The 20,356-nt window shown below is 43.0% G+C and overlaps 1 protein-coding gene across 1 annotated transcript in view; it reads left to right on the forward strand.

Annotated features, from left to right (window-relative positions):
- kremen1 (kringle containing transmembrane protein 1) overlaps positions 1-20,356 on the forward strand; it is a 134,230-nt gene that overhangs the window by 92,222 nt on the left and 21,652 nt on the right. Inside the window, exons 6-8 of the mRNA XM_068006292.1 lie at positions 5,097-5,429; positions 7,543-7,707; positions 7,790-7,874. Coding sequence (XP_067862393.1) covers positions 5,097-5,429; positions 7,543-7,707; positions 7,790-7,874 — 583 coding nt within the window. The remainder of the gene's footprint in view (positions 1-5,096; positions 5,430-7,542; positions 7,708-7,789; positions 7,875-20,356) is intronic.

Raw genomic sequence — 20,356 nt, forward strand, 5'->3', positions numbered from 1 at the left:
GGGGAATATACTGGCATGGATTGAGAATTGGTTGACAGACAGGAAACAGAGATAGGAATAAACGGCTCTTTTTCCGGGTGGCAGGCAGTGACTAGTGGGGTACCGCAGGGATCAGTGCTTGGGCCCCAGCTATTCACAATATATATCAATGATTTGGATGAGGGAACTAAATGTAACATTTCCAAGTTTGCAGATTTCACAAAGCTGGGGTGGAATGTGAGCAGTGAGGAGGATGCAAAGAGGCTCCAATGTGATTTAGACAAGTTGGGTGAGTGGGCAAGAACATGGCAGATGCAGTAAAATGTGGATAAATGTGAGGTTATCCACTTTGGTAGTAAAAATAGAAAGGCAGATTATTATCTGAATGGTGATAGATTGGGAAAAGGGGAGGTGCAACGAGACCTGGGGTGAAAGCGAGCATTCAGGTGCAGCAAGCAGTTAGGAAGGCGAATGGTATGTTGGCCTTCATTGCAAGAGGATTTGAGTACAGGAACAGGAATGTCTTGCTGGAGTTATACAGGGCCTTGGTGAGACCACATCTGAAGTATTGTGTGCAGTTTTGGTCTCCTTATCTGAGGAAGGATGTCCTTGCCATGGAGGGAGTGCAACAAAGGTTTACTAGAGGATTCATGGGATGGCAGGATTGATGTATGAGGAGAGATTGGGTTGACTAGGCCTATATTCGCTAGAGTTTAGAAGAATGAGAGGTGATCTCATCGAAACATATAAAATTCTAACAGGACTAGACAGACTAGATGCAGGGAGGATGTTCCCGATGGCTGGGGAGTCCAGAACCAGGGGTCACAGTCTCAGGATACGGGGTATGCCATTTAGAACCGAGATGAGGAGAAATTTCTTCACTCAGAGGGTGGTGAACCTGTGGAATTCTCTACCACGGAAGGCAGTGAAGGCATTAGATGTATTCAAGAAGGAGATAGATATATTTCTTAATGCTAAAGGGATCAAGCGATATGGGGAAAAAACAGGAACTGGGTACTGAGTTAGACGATCAGCCATGATCACTTTGAATGGCTGAGCAGGCCCAAAGGGCCGAATGGCCTATCTTGCTCCTATTTTCAATGTTTCTATGACTAAAAGCCGATAAATCCCCTGGACCCGTTGGCCTACATCCTAGGATTTTAAAAAAGGTGGCTGCAGAGATAGTGGGTGCATTGGTTTTGATCTTCCAGAATTCCCTAGATTCTAGAAAGGTCACTGTGGATTGGAAGGTAGCAAATGTAACCCCGCTATTCAAGAAACGAGGGAGAGAAAACAGGGCACTATAGGCCAGTTAGCCTGACATCAGCAGCAGGGAAAATGCTAGAATCTACTATTAAGGACATAGTAACAGGGCACTTAGAAAATCATAATATGGTTAGGCAGAGGCAACTCAGTTTTCTGAAAGGGAAATTGAGTTTGACAAATCTATTAGAGTTTTTGAGGGCGTAATTAGTAGGGTAGATAAGGGGGAACCAGTGGATGTAGTATATTTGGATTTTAGAAAGGCATTCGATAAGGTGCCACACAAGAGATTGTTACACAAGATTAGGGCTCATGGGATTGGGGGTAATATATTAGCATGGATTGAGGATTGGCTAACGGACAGAAAAAAGAGAATGGGAATAAATGGGTCATTTTCAGAATGGCAGATTGTAACTAGTGTTCTTAAATTGGATAGCCAACTGGTGAAGGATAGAATATTAGAGCCATGCCTTCAGTTGCTCCCAAGCCTTTATTCGCGGAGATCCCCCTTACACACATCCCACTTCCTAGATATGTTCTCATATAAAAAGGATACGAGAGAGTTTCCAATTGACACACACCACCTGAATACAATTAACTCTAATTGATATAAATCACATGATACAATTAACAACTAGTGGGGTTCTGCAAGGATCGGTGCTTGGGCCTCAGCTATTTACAATCTATATGAATGACTTGGATGAAGGGACGGAGTGTAATGTATCCAAGTTGGCTGATGATACAAAGCTAGGTGAGAAAGTAAGCTGTGAGGAGGATGCAAAGAGTCTGCGAAGGGATATAGACAGGCTAAGTGATTGGGTGAGAAGGTGGCAGGTGGAGTATAATGTGGGGAAATGTGAAATTATCCACTTTGGTAGGAAGAATAGAAAAACAGAATATTTTTTAAATGGTGAGAAACTATTAAATGTTGGTGTCCAGAGAGACTTGGGTATCCTCGTACAAGAAACACAAAAAGTTAGTATGCAGGTACAGCAGGCAATTAGGAAAGCAAATGGCATGTTGGCCTTTATTGCAAGGGGGTTGGAGTACAAGAGTAAGGAAACCTTACTACAGTTGTACAGGGCTTTAGTGAGACCCAACCTGGAGTACTGTGTGCAGTTTTGCTCTCCTTATCTAAGGAAGTGTAACGAAAGGTCACTAGATTGATTCCTGGGATGAGAGGGTTGTCCTATGTAGAGAGGTTGAATAGAATGGGCCTATAATCTCTGGAGTTTAGAAGAATGAGAGGTGATCTCAATGAAACATGCAAGATTCTGAGGGGGCTTGACAGGGCAGATGCTGAGGGCTGTGGATGCTGAGTCATTGAACATATTCAAGGCTGAGATGGATAGATTTTTGGACTCTGGGGAATCAAGGGATATGGGGATAGGGCGGGAAGTGGAGTGGACGTAGACGATCAGCCATGATCTTATTGAATGGCAGAGCAGGTTCAAGGGGCTGTATGGCCTACTCCTGCTCCTATTTCTTGTTATCTTATGTTCTCCGAGTAAGGTCACTGGCGCAGTGAAGAAGAAAATCTATCCTCATGTTTCTTATGGGGACAGTTCAGGTGCTAATACTTGGTGAATATTTCTGCCTCAATTATCTAAACAGGGTTATGTCCCACCATTATCGGAATATATAATCTGTACTTTCAGTGTTGTGAGAGGTCTCTGAGTTAAAGCTAACTCTTTGGTTAATGGGAGTGGCTGTGTTATTTTTACATTATTGAATTTATCTCCAGTAAGAATTTATTTTTCTTTCTAACTGTCTCTCAGCATCTCGTCTTGGCCCAGACTCTTGCTGGCGTCCAGTTCCACGATTGCCAGACATTCTTCTGGTACCTTGCCAAAGTAGCTATTCTTCATGAGTCAGCCTGGCCAGCAATTGTCAACAGTCCATTTTACCATGTAGGGCATCACAGCCAAGCCTGCTCCCATCCTCACCTGACGTCCACTCATGGGCACTTTCTAACAGGAGTAACTAGATCGAAGTCAGAAGTGTTATCTACTGTAATACTATAATACCCCAACAGCACAGACCAGGGATTAAACATGGGATAGTAGGCAATAATGATTTAATACTACACTGGATAGTGCCTTTACTCATTGGGCCATCAGGTGAGTGGAGAGGAAATTTTATTTTATTCATTCTTGGGATATCAGTGTTGTCAGCAAGGCCAGCATTTATTACCCATCCCTAATTGCCCTTGAGAAGGTGGTGGTGAGCCGCCTTCTTGAACCGCTGCAGTCCGTGTGGTGAAGGTTCTCCCACAGTGCTGTTAGGTAGGGAGTTCTAAGATTTTGACTCAATGACGATGAAGGAATGGCGATCTATGTCCAAATCAGGATACTCTGTGACTTGAAGGGGAACATGAAGGTGGTCGTGTTCCCATACACCTGCTGCCTTTGTCCTTCTAGGTGGTGGGGGTTGTGGGTTGGGAGGTGCTGTTGAAAGGAACTGTATGGCCTGCTGATTTAATATCACACTGGATAGCGCCTTTACTCATTAGGCCATCAAGTGAGCGGAGTGGGTATTTATTTATTTTATCATTTTTCTGGAAGTTTTTTTCAAAAGTCACTCTGCACTCAATGCTACCAGCTGCTAGAGTGTACCATCAATCTGACCCTGGAGGACTCGAGCCTCTAATTTCTCCATCCTGCCTATGAATTACCTGGTCTCCAGTTACTGCCCCCTTTCAATGCCAAGCTGGTGTTGGTGTCTTGCCAGCTGGGGAACTGTGAAGACGAACCAGTGTCCTACCATTCATTCCATTTGTGCCACCGTACTTGCACTTCTGTAACATCTCCCGGCTCCACCCTTGCCTCTGCTCATCTGCTGCTGATACCCTCACCCATGCTTTTGTTACCTCTAGACTCGACTATTCCAATGCTCTCCTGGCTGGCCACTCACCTTGCACCCTCTGTAAACTTAAGCTCATACAAAACTCTGCTGCCCGTATCCTAACTCGCACCAAGTCCCGTTCACCCATCACCCCTGTGCTCGCTGACCTACATTGGCTCCTGGTCTGGCAACATCTTGATTTTAAAATTCTCATCCTTGTTTACAAATCCCTCCATGAACTCACCCCTCCCTATCTCTGTAGCCTCCTCCAGCCCTATAACCCTCCAAGATCTCTGCGCTCCTCCAATTCTGGCCTCTTGCGCATCCTCGATTTTCATAACTCCACCATTGGTTGCCGTGCCTTCAGCTGCCTAGGCCCTAAGCTCTGGAATTCCCTCCATAAACCTCTCCGCCTCTTTGCCCCTCTCTCCTCCTTTAAGACGCTCCTTAAAACCTACCTCTTTGACCAAGCTTTTGGTCTCCTGTCCTAATATCTCCTTATGTAGTTTGGTGTCAAATTTTATTTGATAACGCTCCTGTGAAATGACTTGGGACACTTTACTATCTTAAAGGCGCTATAAAAATGCAAGTTTTTGTACAATGCAACTGCCGTTCATTTAGTTTCTCCTACATCGCAAGTTGCTGGCAGGTCGAGAGGCTGAGGGAATTGGTATTGGTTGAGAAATGCAGTTTGATTCCATCTGAATTATGCGGTGCTAACTTTAGTCAAATCCAAACCACAGGGTCACTGTTCCTTCAGAAACCAATGGCTCGATTCCAAGCACAGTTTCTTGTCATAGTTTCAAGAAATACAACCAACAAATTGGCTTGTCCTGATGGAGACATTTTCTGCCCAATTTTCTTCAGGCGTTTTACCACTTCTCCCATTTAAAAAAATACACCCCTCTCCTGAAGTTGGCCCATGCACACCCAATTACTCAGTAATAAATTAATTAGAGCCTTCAGTTGGAGTCTTTTATTGACCTCGATATTTTCTCTCTCTCTCGCAGCAATGATCGGAGCTTGTGGCGGGAATTACTCGATGGATGCAGGGATCATTTACTCTCCCGATTTCCCCGACAACTACGCCAGCGGCAGAGTGTGCTACTGGACTATTCAGGTGCCGGGCGCTTCTCTCATACGGTTTGACTTTGCCCTGTTTGACATCAGGGACTCGAGCGACATGGTGGAGTTTCTGGACGGCCGCAGCAATGACGTTCTTGCCAGGTTCGATGGGAGGAACCGGCCGTACGACAGCGTGAACGTGTCAGCCAGCTTTGTCATTTTGTACTTTTATTCTGACCGGGTTAACCAGGCCGAGGGATTCGCCGTCTCGTACAGAGGTACGCAGGATGCTTGATTTCATTTACCGCCTTCATAGTTTATTGATACCCTTCCAAGCGAGCATCCTCGCTGGCAACTTATTATGAGAGGGCGAGAAATTACTGATGCAAGCAAAAGAAATTGTCAGCTGCAGGATACTCATTGTGGCGTCTTTGAGTCTACTGCCCTTACTCTGTAAAGTATGAAGAGTGTTCTTATTGATCTAGATGTTTCCATGCGAAAATAATTACATGTTTAAAGGGTCAAATCTTTCTGAACAAAAGTGTTTGGCAAACCTTTTCTTGCTTTTTAAACACACACAACACACACACACACACACACACACACCCTCAATGATGTAAATCACGCTATCTTATATGATGCCACTTTGGTGAAAATGACATGCAGATTTTTTACCAATGAACAATGTCTCTTTAAATGCTTCAAAAGTGGCGTCAAGTGGTGCCAGTGAGCTCAGGCTGGGTGCTGCTCTTGGAATCGATAGTGGTTTGATTGTTTTAAACTGCTGTAACATTAATTACCTCTCTTCCACTTCCAAGCAGCAGAACAAAAATGGTATCTACCTTCTCTGCTTTTCAAGCACTTTCTGATTTTTTTTTTCAATTTAATGAAATACTAGATAATTCGATAATTAGATTTATGTGAGTTCCCCTGAAGTGTGCCTTTAAATGATTAAAGTGTATGAATGATCAATGTTTGCCTGTGTATCTCAATGATGTACTGGGGGTCCCTCAGTGTCTTCACTAAAGGCAATCCTTCCGTACTGAGTGTCATTTCAAAATTGGGTTTCATTCACATTAGTATGGATTTAAAATTTATCCTTAAACACGGAGAAAAAACCTGCAAGAAAAGATCATTAAACACTAAGTAAGGCAGTTTTTTTCCAAGTGTATCTCTGTGCAGTTGGAAATGTATCAAAACACTGGCAGTCCTGTCTTAGAGGCAAAAATCCCACACATTCTAGTCACATCATGGCCGATTTGAATTTGACAAATGACACGGGGGGTAATCTATACCTATTGACTACAGTAGCCAGTCTTAGGATGCACCTGTTCTAACCTGAACAGTCTTGGACCATTTCCAATTAATGATCCTGAACTATCTTCAAAGTCGAACAAGCCGTAAGAGCGGATACTCACAAAGGAAAGTATTTTCTCCTCACCTCCACCAAGTTTCTCTCCCCTTCCTCTGATGATACTACTCCACACTGCAGTACAGTTCTACAGGGACTGGCTCCCCTCCACTACCTCAACCAGGCGGCCATTCTTCATGTGTGAACCAAGAGAGGGGTTGGAAATTTCCTCAGTCTGCCACCACTCTGGGGCTGTAACTTTGCCTGTTTGCGCATGTAAACAGGGTTTCTGCTGAACTTCCGCCATTTTCTGCACTGTCCCTTCATGATGTCACCTTGGGGAAGTTTTATACAAAATGGCTGCTTTCAGACTGCCTCTAATTGGCAAGCTCCACGGAATAAAAACACTGAGATTGAGGCTGCAGTTATACTGCCTCTGATGTGCACCAGTATGAAAGGGATGGACTCTGGTCCTGATCTGACTCTGGAATGCACTAAATACAAGTGGTGTGAGACTCCACTCCTTCACCTTGTGGAGTATAACTCCTGTGCGATGTGCAGTTGAGTGTGTAAGCACGCACGCAGAGCCGCAGCCTGTATTGTAACATGGGACTTACGTGTCGGCATTTCATACCCTACAAGGACCAGCCTTGGGCTGAGATATCCTCAGTAACAGAACAAATATCTCCCTTTGTCGCTCCCGTTTAAGTTTTCAAATTTCCAGATTATACCTCAGCAGAGACTCGAGCCTTTGGCATTTGAGGTCTGTGTTATAGACTGGAGATCTTTTTAAAATAAAGCTTAAGAATAATTGATAAATGGCTGAAAGGCATTTGAGGTAATTGAAAGGATTGTTAGAGAAGAAGGTTAGAATTTAAAGTGTCCCTTTGTGAGGGTGAGTTAGACCTCGAGACAGAAGAAGGGAAAGCTTTCAAGTGGTTTATTGCAGTTAATCTTTCAGAGGAGATATTTAAAGAATGTTTATTGCCTGTTTAAATGGATTGCAATTATCTCTCCGCTGACTGCTGCTATCTCCACAGCTATTAAGGACGATCCCCACTCACAGCCTCCAGCAACCAAGAACAATCTGAATACGTCGGACATGATAACGGAGAGGGTGGGTCCGGGCACTAACGCAGCACGGTCATCAAAGATCCTCTACTTCATCACGGCAAGCCCCAGCCAATCGAACCAGAATATGCCAGGTTGGTATCACTCTGCTGCCGGACAGTGCCATCCTGTTTAACGTCGCTGGTCTCTAATAGCCATCAATGTGCTTATTTACAGTGTGGACTATCTACGCCTTGGCAGCCCTGCTAACATTGACGGCTATAGCGATGGTTTCAAAGATTCTTCTTCATCTAACTGTAAAGTAAGTTTGAACAACTTTCACCTTACCTTAAAGCAGACCATTCCATTCAAAGTAAATGTAATGAGGGCCCTTCAGTCCAGTGGCTTAGTTGGTAAAAACACTGCGTGGTGTGGCACTGAGTCCTATAGCCCAGGAAGGTTACAGGCTCGGCACCCAGTCTGTGCTGAGTCAGCCACGGAGCCCTGCAATTCGACTTGGAATCCTCTGGACTAGGAAGGGGGAGAAGTGACCAGGGTTCATGCTTCTAGTTGCCATGAAGTGGCCCTTGTTAGAAAAATGCCAGAGTGAGGAAAATATGAGGAAAGCGTCAAACTCAAGGATAAGAAGAAGAAGAAGGGATCGATCATGGTAATAGGCATATTCTACAGACCACCTAATAGTGGAAGGGAAGTGGAGGTAGAAATATGTAGGCAAATCTGTGAAATGAGTAAAAAAAAATTGAAGAATAATCATGGGAGATTTCAACTACCCCCAAATAAACTGGCAAGAAGAGATAGGGAAAGGGGAGAGGGGAATGGAGTCTTTACAATGTGTACAGGACTCTTTTCTTACCCAGTGTCTGAGAAGCCCAACAAGAGAGGAATCACTGCTGGATCCAGTATTGGGAAATGAACCAGAAGAGATAAGAGAAGTAAGTATTAGGGAGCATCTAGGCAATAGCGATCATAACATAATAAGGTTTAAAATAATGATTGAGAAAGACCTAAGTACGGCAAAGACCGGAGTAATAGATTGGAAAAAAAGCTACTTTTCAGGGTATGAGGATAGAACTGGGGAAGGTAAACTGGATACATTTTTTGATAGACAAGGAACTAGAACAGCAGTGGGAAACATTTAAAATGGTGATCAATAAAGTCTAGGAGAAATATATTCCTCTAAAAAACAAGAACAAACTAGCCAGTAATGAAACACCATGGATGGATAAAGAGATAAGGGTAAAATTGAAACAAAAGAAAAAGGCATACTCTAAATACATAGACAATAAAGGAGAGGATGACAAAAGGGAATCTGAAGAGGTTGGGAAAGAAGTCAAAAAAACAATTGTGAAAGCAAAGAGCAACTATGAACCTTAAATTATCAAGAAATATAAAAAGAAATAGTAAAGTATTCTACAGACACATAAATTACAAAAGAAAAATCAGGATCGGGATAAGGCCACTAAAGGATGCACACAATAAATTCACAGGTAATGACAGCAAAATGGCAGAAATATTAAATAGTTACTCTGCCTCAGTATTTACCAGGGAGACTAACATGGTGGGCATGACATTAGAAGAAGAGATCAAAAAAGATATAAATACATTTAAGATAGAAAGGGGGAGATAATTGATAAACTAATCAAACTTATAAAGGATAAAACCCCTGGTCCGGATGGATTGCATCCACGCATATTAAGAGAAGTTAGGGAAGAGATAGCAGAGGCGCTTATATATATATAAAAATTCACTAGAAAAAGGAATAGTGCCAGAGGACTGGCGGGCAGCTAATGTGATTCCTAGATTTAAAAAGGGAGATAATAATTCCAGGGAACTATAGACCAGCTAGCTTAATGTAGGTGGTAGGAAAGACAATGGAATCTTTACTCAACGATGTAATAGAAAAACAACTAGAAAACAAAAATATAATAGGGAAGTCAGCACGTATTTCAGAAAGGAAAGTCACACTTGATCAACCTTATTGAATTCTTTGAAGAAGTAACAGAAAGATTAGACAAGGGTAATTCAGTAGATGTAATATATTTGGATTTTCAAAAGGCCTTTGATAAGGTACCGCATTGTAGACTCATGACTAAGGTCAGAGTATGTGGAGTCAGGGGACAGGTAGCAGAATGGATAGCAAGCTGGCTACAAAACAGAAAACAGTAGGGGTTAACTCAGACTGGCAAAAGATGGGAAGTGGTGTTCCACAGGGATCGGTACTGGGACCATTGTTGTTCACAATTTACATTAACAATTTGGATTCGGGAATCAGAAATACAATTTCAAAACTGGCGGACGACACAAAATTGGGAGGTGTAGTTAATACAAAGGAAGAATGCATCAAAATCCAAGAGTACATTAATAGACTTGCAGGATAGATGTGTAATTGGGCAAATGAATTTCAATATAGAGGTGATGCATTTTGGTAGGAAGAATAAGGATGCCACATACTCCTTGGATAATAATAGTCTAAATGGGGTAGAGGGGCAAAGCGATGCACAATTATTAAAAGTAGCGATGCAGGTTAATAAGGCCATAAAAAGGGCAAACCAAGCACTAGGGTTCATTTCTAGACAGATAAAATTGAAAAGCAGAGAAGTTATGTTAAATTTGTATAGAATCTTGGTTAGACCACATCTGGTCTCTATATTATAAAAAGGATATAGAGGCATTGGAGAAGGTACAAAAAAGATTCACATGGATAATACCAGAACTGAGAGGATATGCTTATCAGGAAAGGCTGAACAGGCTGGGGCTTTTTTCTCCAGAAAAGAGAAGGCTGAGGGGTGACCTGGTAGAGCTCTTTAAGATAATGAAAGGGTTTGATAGGGTAGACATAGAGAAAATGTTTCCACTTGTGGTGAAGTCCAAAACTAGAGGTCATAAATATAAGATAGTCATTAATAAATCCAATAGAGAATTCAGGAAAAATTTATTTACCTAAAGAGTGGTAAGAATGTGGAACTTGGTACCACAAGGAGAAGTTGAGGCAAAATAGCATAGATGCATTTAAGGGGAAGCTAGATAAGCACATGAGGAAGAAAGGGATAGAAGGGTATCCTGATAGGGTTACATGACATGGGGAGGGAGGAGGCTCATGTGGAGCATGAATGCCGGCATAGACCAGTTGGGCCGAATGGCCTATTTCTGTGCTGTAGACCCAATGTATCGGTGATGCTCCTCCCCTCATGGTCATATAACTGACCAAATCTCACCGTCCAGGCTTATCTGTGATGAATGTCCATTTTTGCGTTCTTTTTGCCTCTCCCAGGAGATTACATGGCTGCGGGGGGAGGGTAGGAAGTGTCTAGTCGTGATGCTCCAGGCATCATGAGTGTGGGGCAGGCTTGATGGACCAGTTGATCGTTTCTTGCCCGTCATTGTTGTATGTTTGGTGAGGCACCAGATTCAGTTAATTTAAAACCTGGTTCCAAATTTTTTTGTCTTTTATTTAATTCGACACGATGAAACCACAGATATTCAGAACCATAAAGGCGATAGCAGGCAGAAGAGGAGGGGCAATAAACACATGCACGAGGGAGGAGCTGTAGGTGGACCACCACGTTACAAGTACAGCAGGATCATCATAAGTTGCCTTTAGTTAACAGAGTAAAAAAGGATGGAGCACCAACTGGTGCAGAGTGTAAATCAGTGGCTTACAGTCAATTGACTCCTCTAGTCTAGATGTTGCCAATGACAATTCACTATTACACCCAGGACCTTTTCTGAGTCACCCACTACTAATTTTGTTCCATTTGTTTAGTACATGTGCCATGCATTATTTTGTCGAAGGTACAACACTTTGCATTTACCAGCATTAAATTTCACCTGCCATCTGGCTGCCCATTTGCATAAATGATCCTAAATCCTTCTTTAACTGTATCCGCAGTCATGACTGTGCTCCCTGTTTTAGTGTCATCCGAAAATTTGACATTCACCAGAATCCAAGTTATTTACATAAACGGGGAAATGAAGAGTCGATCTGTGCATGGTTAGTCCAGTGTTACCACGCAGTTACTATCTAATCACGCTATGTTACCACCGGTAGTAATGCAGTACTTAAACAGTAATTATTACCTCTCCACATTCTCTGTGATATTTTTGAACAAACACTATCGGAATACCACATGCTGTCCAAAACACCTATTGTTGGAGAATGGATAGAACTACAATAAGGAAAGTCTGACACAAGAAAGAGTCCTTCAACTCATCCCTCTAGTACCTAAACTCTCTCATCCCAGCTTATCCCTTTAGTAACCTAACTCTCCCGTTTCAGCACTCAGCTGAATTTTGTGCATCCCTAATGTGACAGAAAATAGCAGCCAGTGCGGAAATACTGGATGCTAAGGGTGAAAAGAATCTGATTTATTGATAAAAGATTAGAGAGCAAGTAAAAATAGATTGTCGTAACCAGTGATGAAAATATAGATATTGAATAAAGGATGTCCTATTTGATGAATGCATGTCTTGCATTGAGTTAATCCAGAGTGGGCAACTATGGATCACGTTCATTTTAAGACATAAATCATTAATAAGAACAGCATATTATAGATTAACATATCACTTATTTATGTAATTACAAGCCAGGAAAAGTTAACAGCCATAAGATGTGATCAGGAAGTTTGGTGAAGAACCAGCAGACTGATCTCTTGGGTCAAAGGACCGAATTAAGAGGGAAGACTGGAGGAATTTGAGCTTTCGGCCTTGAAAAGAGGCAACTGAGGGAGCATCTAACAGAGGTTTATAAGGTAGTGATCAGTATGGAAAATTTAGGCACAGAGCACTACTTCAAACTAAACCGTGACAGCAGGACAAGGGAGCACGAGTTGAAACTAGTAAAGAGCAATTTGAGGACTGATATCAGAAAGTTCTTCTTCATGTGAAGTGTGATCAACACAAGGAATGGGCTTCTGGGTAGATCTTATGGAGGCACAAACCCTGGAATCATGTGAGAAGCAGTTAGATGCTGTTATGAGGTTCTTTCTAGATGCATGATGGGTTGAATGGCCTCCTTCATCTGTACTATCTGTGTGATTTTATGAATTCCAACGGAAATTGGCACTTATACCTTCTAATACAAAATCAATTTTCTGAAGAAACAGCACTTTACCAACCGCCATGTGGCTCGGTCTACTGTTTATTTTAACACACCTGGTGCTGTTCTTTGTAATGCCGTAGGGAGAATTGGGAACACAGGGAACTATGTTTCTACTCAAAGGTGGAATGTAATGACGTCATTAGGGTCTCCATTTCAGTTTGAGTGTTTTCATTGGGCAGTTATCAATGCTACTGACATTACGGCATCCGACGCATGAAACTGGCTCTGGTTGTATTGTGGGCCAGAAGCAAAGCCAGTCAATCTGGCAGCAGCTCACCAGACCCACGAAAACATGGGTCTCCGCCACTGCCGGATTATTGAGAGCCGCATCAATTATATTTCTTGCGTGCTGCTGATGGTGAGAGAAGCATTAGTTTGCCGCTGGCTGGGCACTGGTAATGCCAAAGCCCTTGTGTATATAACATAACACAGGAACATTAGGAACAGGAGTAGGCCATTCAGCCTCTGGAGCCTGCTCCTCCATTCATTTCGATCATGGCTGTTTTGTCTCAACTCCACTTACTGCTTTTGCTCCATATCTCTTGATACCCCTTACCCAACAAACGTCTATCAATCTCAGTCTTGAAAGCTCCAACTGACCCAGCATCCACAGCATTTTGGGGGACAGGTTTCCAGATTTCTACTATCCTTTGTGTGAAAAAGTGCTTCTGATTTCACTCCTAAATGACCTAGCTCTGATTCTGTTATGTCCCCTTGTTCTTGATTCCTCCACCAGGGGATATAATTTCTCCTTATCTACCCTATCAAATCCATTTAACATTTTAAACACCTCAATCAGATCACCCCCTTAATCCTTTATACTCAAGGGAATACAAGCCAAGTTTATGCAACCTATCCTTATAATTTAACCCTCTAAGCTTCGGTATCATTCTGGTGAATCTGCGCTGCACCCACTCCAAGGCCAATATATCCTTCCTGAGGGGCGGTGCCCAGAACTGAACGCAGTGCTCCAGATGGGGTCTGACCAAGGCTCTGTACAACTGAGGCATAACTTCCTCCCCTTTGTATTCTAGTAACATAAGTTGTTTTTAAGTGCGATCTCTGGGTCTGGGCGGCATCACTGGGGCCTCTTTGGCTTTGAGCACAAGCCGTCTGCTCCTCTCCAATAAAATAACGAATTACGATGGAAAAACAGCACCTTTCTCTTGTCTGGTTGTGCGGGCTGTACTTCAAAACTGCCAGTGAGGAAAAAATCCGAGGCACAGAGCAACATTAAAAGTTATTCAGCCATCAATAAACTTCAGAGCAACTTCTGTGAAAAAATAGCTGGAATGATATAAAAGGCTTTTGTGAAAAGCCTTCAAAGAATGAATGCTGGTAAGATCATCGGGGAACTGGCTCAGAGGAGTTACTGATAATAAGAACAAGAAGTACTGAGGTTGAAATAATGCTGTATAGTAAAATAAATGGATTAATATCTTCATTAAAACAGTGAACAAAGGAATTTCATGCTAGCTGAAAAATGAACTGGGGTGTCACTATTTGTTTCTAATATCGCATGGCATGATTTTGACCCAATTGTTAGTAACTTGGGGAACTTCCAGTTCAATTACATTTTAATTCATCTCCTTCATGCTGCCGGGCTTAGTAACCTCTCCAGCCAGGTTCCCTCATGGTTTACACAAAAGTATTTTGTTCTTCCCGCTTCACCAACGCCTCGAATTTCAAGTTCTCATCCATGTGTTCAAATCCCTCGACGGCCTCGCCCTCCCTTTCTCTGTAACCTCCTCCAGCCCTACAACCCTCCGAGATCTCTGAGCTCCTCCAATTCTTTCCTCTCGCGCATTCCCGATTTCCATCGTCTCACCGTTGGCGGCCGTGCCTTCAGACGTCTAGGATACCCGAATAAACTAGATTAAACTTCTAACAGTGCATCGGATTTGGGCACTTAATCTAGGCTGACACATCAGTGCAGTACTGAGAGAGCATTGCATTGTCAGAGGTGTTGTCCTTCAGATAAGACGTTAAACAAAGACCCTGGCACGGCCACAGAGGCAGCTAGCATCGGCTGGCTTGGTTGCCAGCCGAGGTCCTCAGGAGAGTGGGGGTGGGGGGAGGTAATCTGGAGGGGGGGGAGCGGGCGGACGTGGCCGGCAGAGGACTGCGGATTTAATATGGATCCGGGAGGGGCATTCCTGCTCCTCCCGCCTCCACAATGGTATATAAAATCACTTAAAACATACCTTTCTGGTGGCAGTCTCCGGTGGTCCCTTTACCGCTGATTTGGTTGCAAAGCGCCTGAAGAAACTCACCCGCAGCACGCACAGCGCATGCTGAGGTCATTCGCAATCCAATTTTGTAAAAGGTGCCTGAAACAGGCGTTAGGCCCCTGATTTGCACATACAAAAGTATTAAAGCCAGTTTCAGGTATGCGCCCTGGAAGCCTATGGGGAGCTGTAACCAATATGGCGGGCGGCGCACTTCCGGCACGCAATGAACGCACGCATGCTGCCCGCCATATTGGACCCTTAGGCACCTGTTAAATGCCTGTAAAATGGATGCTGTGTGATCCAATTTTTAGGCCCCCGTCTGCCAACTCAGGTGGACATAAAAGATCCCATGGCACTATTTGAAGAAGAGTACGCCATTTTCTTGGTGTCCCGGCCAACATTCCTTCCTCAATCACACTGCCAAAAACAGTTTATGTGGTCATTCATTCATCTGCTGTCAGTGCAATCTTGCTGTGCACAAGTTGATTGTCCTGTTGGTTTGCTTACATAACAATAGTGACTACACTTCAAAAATTATCCATTGGTTATAAAGCGCTTTGGGACATCCTGAGGACTTGATAGGGCACAATATAAATCCAAGTTCTTTCTTTCCTTTTAACACGCCTTCTTTTTGAAGAGGGAGTTTTAGCATCAAGAGCTCTTCTATTTTTTTCATGAATTTTGTGCCTGTGAGTGCTGGGGAACAGAATAATTCTGCACCTATTATCGGCGTTGAGCATTTCCAGGTCACAGGCAGGTCTCTGCTCCACCCCGACAACGCACATTGATCCAAATCTCCTTGTGGCCTTTCCAAACCGAGACTACCAATTGAGTGCCAATCAATGCTGAATGATGGCATTTTTGTGCTGTGCCCTCGTGCATTGGAAGTAGTTTGAGGAACTATCTCCCCCCGCACCCCATTTCTTTTCACTGCAACTGGCAGAGAGAGGGGAATTTTATCCCATTAGTGTGGCTTGGATTAAAACACAGGTCCCAGAGAAAGGGCGGTGTGATGAGTCACTACACAGTCTATAGAACATGTTTTTGTTGGACAACATTCTTGAGGTTTGAATACTGAATTGGATTGTGCTTCAAAGCATCTGATCTAATAGAATCATACAGCAGAGAAGGAGGCCATTTGGCCCATCGTGTCTGTGCCGGCTCTTTGAAAGAGCTGCCCAATTAGTCCCACTCCCCTGCTCTTTCTCCATAGCCCTGCAAATTTTTCCTTTTCAAGCATATAGCTAGAACATATGGGAGCGATCCAATTATAGTTATTTAATGATATCAACACACTGTGACACTAAGGAATGAAACAATTTAAAAACCTTTGCTTAATGTGAAGGAACCATTCTAAACCAAGACTGGCATGTTATTTATCTGCACTCAGCACGATCACCTCTGACATCCTTCACATGCAGATCAGGACACGATTGACGATTTCCCTTTGAGGTTTGAGGTAGACAGTGCCGTCGGGTCTTGTTAAGAGAGTAAGCTGAGCTCTTACAATATGAGGGAAAAAAAGTTCAAAACCTCGTCTGCCTGTTTATTATTTAGCAGCAGATATTCCCTGAGCAGTGAAGCTGAGTTTAATTTTGCGGCTGTTGCTGGCAGGGGACAAGGACTTACTGCTTTCACTGCGGGTTTTTTGCTGCAGAGGTTGATCTGGTTGCATTGATGATGTAGCCTTGTCAACTTTAACGACCTAAGCTTTAGTTGGTTTCCAGCCAATCAAAACTCTCTGGGATAGATAAAAATACAGAATTACTTCACTTTCAAAATGGAAGGTGGGAGCAGGGAGGCAGGAGAAAAAACATGAGAAAAAACACTGAAGTGCAAATAAAAGGGCCAGATTAGTTAGAAAAGAGATAACAGAATTACAGGTTATTGTCGTTTGTGGGATTTTGCGGTGCACAAAATGGCTGCCACGTTTGCCTATATAACCACAGTTGCTACACTTCAAAGTAAATCAATGTGCATGCCCCATGCACATTGATTTACTTTGAAGTGCAGCAACTGTAGTTATATAGGCAAACGTGGCAGCCATTTTGTGCACTGCAAAATCCCACAAACGACAATAACCTGTAATTCTGTTATCTCTTTTCTAACTAATCTGGCCCTTTTATTTGCACTTCAATGTTTTTTGGGACATTTCTTACAGATGTGATAAGGAGCAATATGAATGAAAGTTGTACATAAATGGAGGGTTGTTGTTGTACCTAAAAAAATGTTGGATACAAATGGAAATCTTTCTAATCGTAAAATTAAAATAAAGGACAGAGAAAGAATGGACAAGAGGGTGAGAACAGATAAAGTGTTTTAATTTTGATGGAATGGAGTGTTTTTACTTTTTAGTAGTCTAGGTTTGACGTAACAGTGATAAAGGTGTTCCTGATCGAGTAGCTGCAATATTATTGGTTATTTCATTGTTGCCACAGGTGAGCTGAAAACAAGCAAAACTGGCCAGCTCAGGAGTTTTCCTAAATTTGCTGGCATTGGTATTTTTTTCTCAACGATTCTTCTGTGACAACCTTCGCCCCCACTTCTGCCCTCGCCTGGAAGTGAAGAGTCCTTCCTGAGGTAGGGCTCCACAGGTACCGTCCACCCTCTGGTCCCTCTCCCAAGGGGTCATTCTTAGTACGAGCCTAGACAATGAGTGTTCGCAGGCTTTTTCACCTCAGGGGGCCATCGCAATCAAGTGCGGCCCAGTCTTCCATCGACCTCCGCACTCCCAGCAGGGGGTCGCTGGAAAATGATCCAGAGTGTGAACCTTGGTCAGTTTTTTTCATCCGTAACCTAGGAGCACAGAGGCCATCTGACACACCTCTCCTTCCACCCTGGCTCAGGCCAACTAACTCAGCACAGATCTGGTATGTACATAGCACAAGCTGCTTCCAACAAGCAGTAATCAAAGCAGTAAAGGCCAGCAGCTTGCTAGCCATTAACATTTCATAAAGAAATATTAAAATTATAGGTTCTTTTATAATTTCAAACAAGACAGATCTCAAGTTCATCACGAGTTGCATCCTAAACTTTTGTGTTTCAAAAGCGTGAGGTTTGTTAAGCAAATACCATATTCATTTAAACTGAGTAGAATGTGATTTGAACAGTAGATTTTATGTGCAGAGCAACATAGAGCAGCTCAAGCTGAATGATACACAAAGCCGCTTTTTTATTTTAAAACCTCACACTGACGGGGAGGAGATGGAAGTAATTGAACATTCAAATTTTCTGTTGTTGCTATAGTAACGATTTAAAGGTGCGGTGTCCACGGGTTTGCCTCTGGCAGCTGTGTAATCTGTGGATCACCACCAGCCTTCTGGTAGTAATGGCATCCAAATGGTATCAGCCACATCCTGAGTGTTCAAACGGCAGAAGTGCCATCAGTGCTTAGTGATGATACTATCATGCACGGTCATTTAGTGTTGCAAGGAAGAAATAAATGAGTGCAGTTCTGGGCACTGCACCACAGGAAGGATATATTGGCCTTGGAGAGGGTGCAGTGTAGATTCACTAGACTGATACTGGAGTTTAGAGGGTTCACCTATGAGGACAGGTTGCATGAACCTGGCTTGTATTCCCTTGAGTATAGGAGATTAAGGGGTGATCTGATCGAGGTGGTTAAAATGTTCGATAGGGTAGATAGAGAGAAACTATTTCCTCTGGCGGGGGAAATCAAGGACGAGGGGGACATAATGTTAAAATTAGAGCTAGGCCATTTAGGAATAAAATCAGGAAGCACTTTTTCGCACAAAGGGTGGTAGAAATCTGGATTTCTATCACCCAAAAGGCTGTGGATGCTGGGTCAATTGTAGCTTTCAAGATTGAGATCAATAAATTTTTCTTGGGTAAGGGTATCCAGGGATATGAGCAAAGGCAGGTAAATGGAGTTGAGATGCAGATCAGCCATGATCTAATTGAGTGGTGGAACAGACTTGAGAGGCTGAATGGCCTACTCCTGTTCCTATGTTCCTAAATGGTGGTGGATCTTTAATAATTACGTCAGGGTTTTAAAAAATAACTGGGGAACTGTTTATAATATAAGTTGAACACTTCTCAAAGGAGCTTGGTTTCCTTAAATAAGTTACTGCCATTACTTTCTGGGTATATTAGTAAGTACCAAGGATTCACATCGTAAAACCTCACTGCACCACTTGCACATGATCACCACGACAAACCAACAGCAAAAACGGTGACAGTAGGGCGAGGGGGTACAGATTTAAACTATGAAAGGCAAATTTAGGGCTGGTGTTGGGAATTTCCTCTTTATATAAAATGTGATCAGCGCTTGGTATGGACTCTGGGAAGTGCAGAGCAAATATTCTGGAGTCATTTATGGGATAGCTAGGTAGCACAGTGAGCAAACTGCAGTGTTAACCCAGATCATGAGTTTGAAGCCTGGAGTGGGACTTGAACCCATAACCTTCAGACCTAGAGGTGAGAATGCTACTACTGAGGTAAGCTGATATGACAATGAGACACCTACATGCAGGAGTTTCTCTGCAGTGCAGGCTGAGGAGCTGAGAGATGCCGAACTGAGGCATTGCGGTGCCATTACTGGCAGGAGGGTGTAATTACAGTGTAAATAGTTACATAATGAATGTCTACTGTAGGTGTGGACATTAGAATTTATAATGGAAAAAGTTGATGCAGGAAGTTTTTGCAGAGTAAGATTTTTAATATATTATTGATATTGTAGCCCTGCTGTTGGAGACAATACTGTTATTACAACAGTGACTACACTTCAAAAGTACTTCATTGGCTGTAAAGCACTTTGGGACGTCCTGAGATTGTGAAAGGCGCCATATAAATGCAAGTTCTTTCTTTCGTCCATATAAACAAGACTGCACTAGAAGAAACCAGATTATTCTCAACAAGTGCTTTCCAAGGGATCTCCAGTGGTTCTGAGTGCTGCCGGTTGCCATTTTGTTTTGCTGGTCGTGGTTTCTGCATTGCCGGCCCTGTGCAGGCCTTTCCCCAACTTCAGGAGAGATCTTCAACCAGAAAACCTTTAACTAGCGTGCAGTAGCTTCAAAATCAGTCACACTACTGGTGTTCTTAGTCCAGCCAGCAATATAAAGTGGGTGAATTTGGATCCCGCCTGCAGCCTTACCACATTGTGAGACCTTGCCAGTGAAATCTAAGTGTGCCACTAATGAGCAAAATCTTAATTTGTTTCAACGCTCCAATAATTACCATCGATCTCGGCTTAATGTAGACTGCTCACACTCTGTGGCAAGGCTGCAGACAGTGAGGTAGATCTGATTCTTTGAGCTCCTCGCAAAAAAGCCTTGAGTGAAAAGAGATACAGTGCTTTTAATGTAAGATTTATGACATCTTTTGTTAGCAGCCTGCTGTTAGCTTGTCTTCTATATTTACAAAAAGAAAAAAGTTGGATGCACACTTTGAAGAGATGACACTTTTCTTCCCGGTCTGGGGCCTGCTCCATCAGGC

Source organism: Heptranchias perlo, chromosome 25 (assembly GCF_035084215.1).
Source record: "Heptranchias perlo isolate sHepPer1 chromosome 25, sHepPer1.hap1, whole genome shotgun sequence".
NCBI classification, from domain to species: domain Eukaryota; kingdom Metazoa; phylum Chordata; class Chondrichthyes; order Hexanchiformes; family Hexanchidae; genus Heptranchias; species Heptranchias perlo.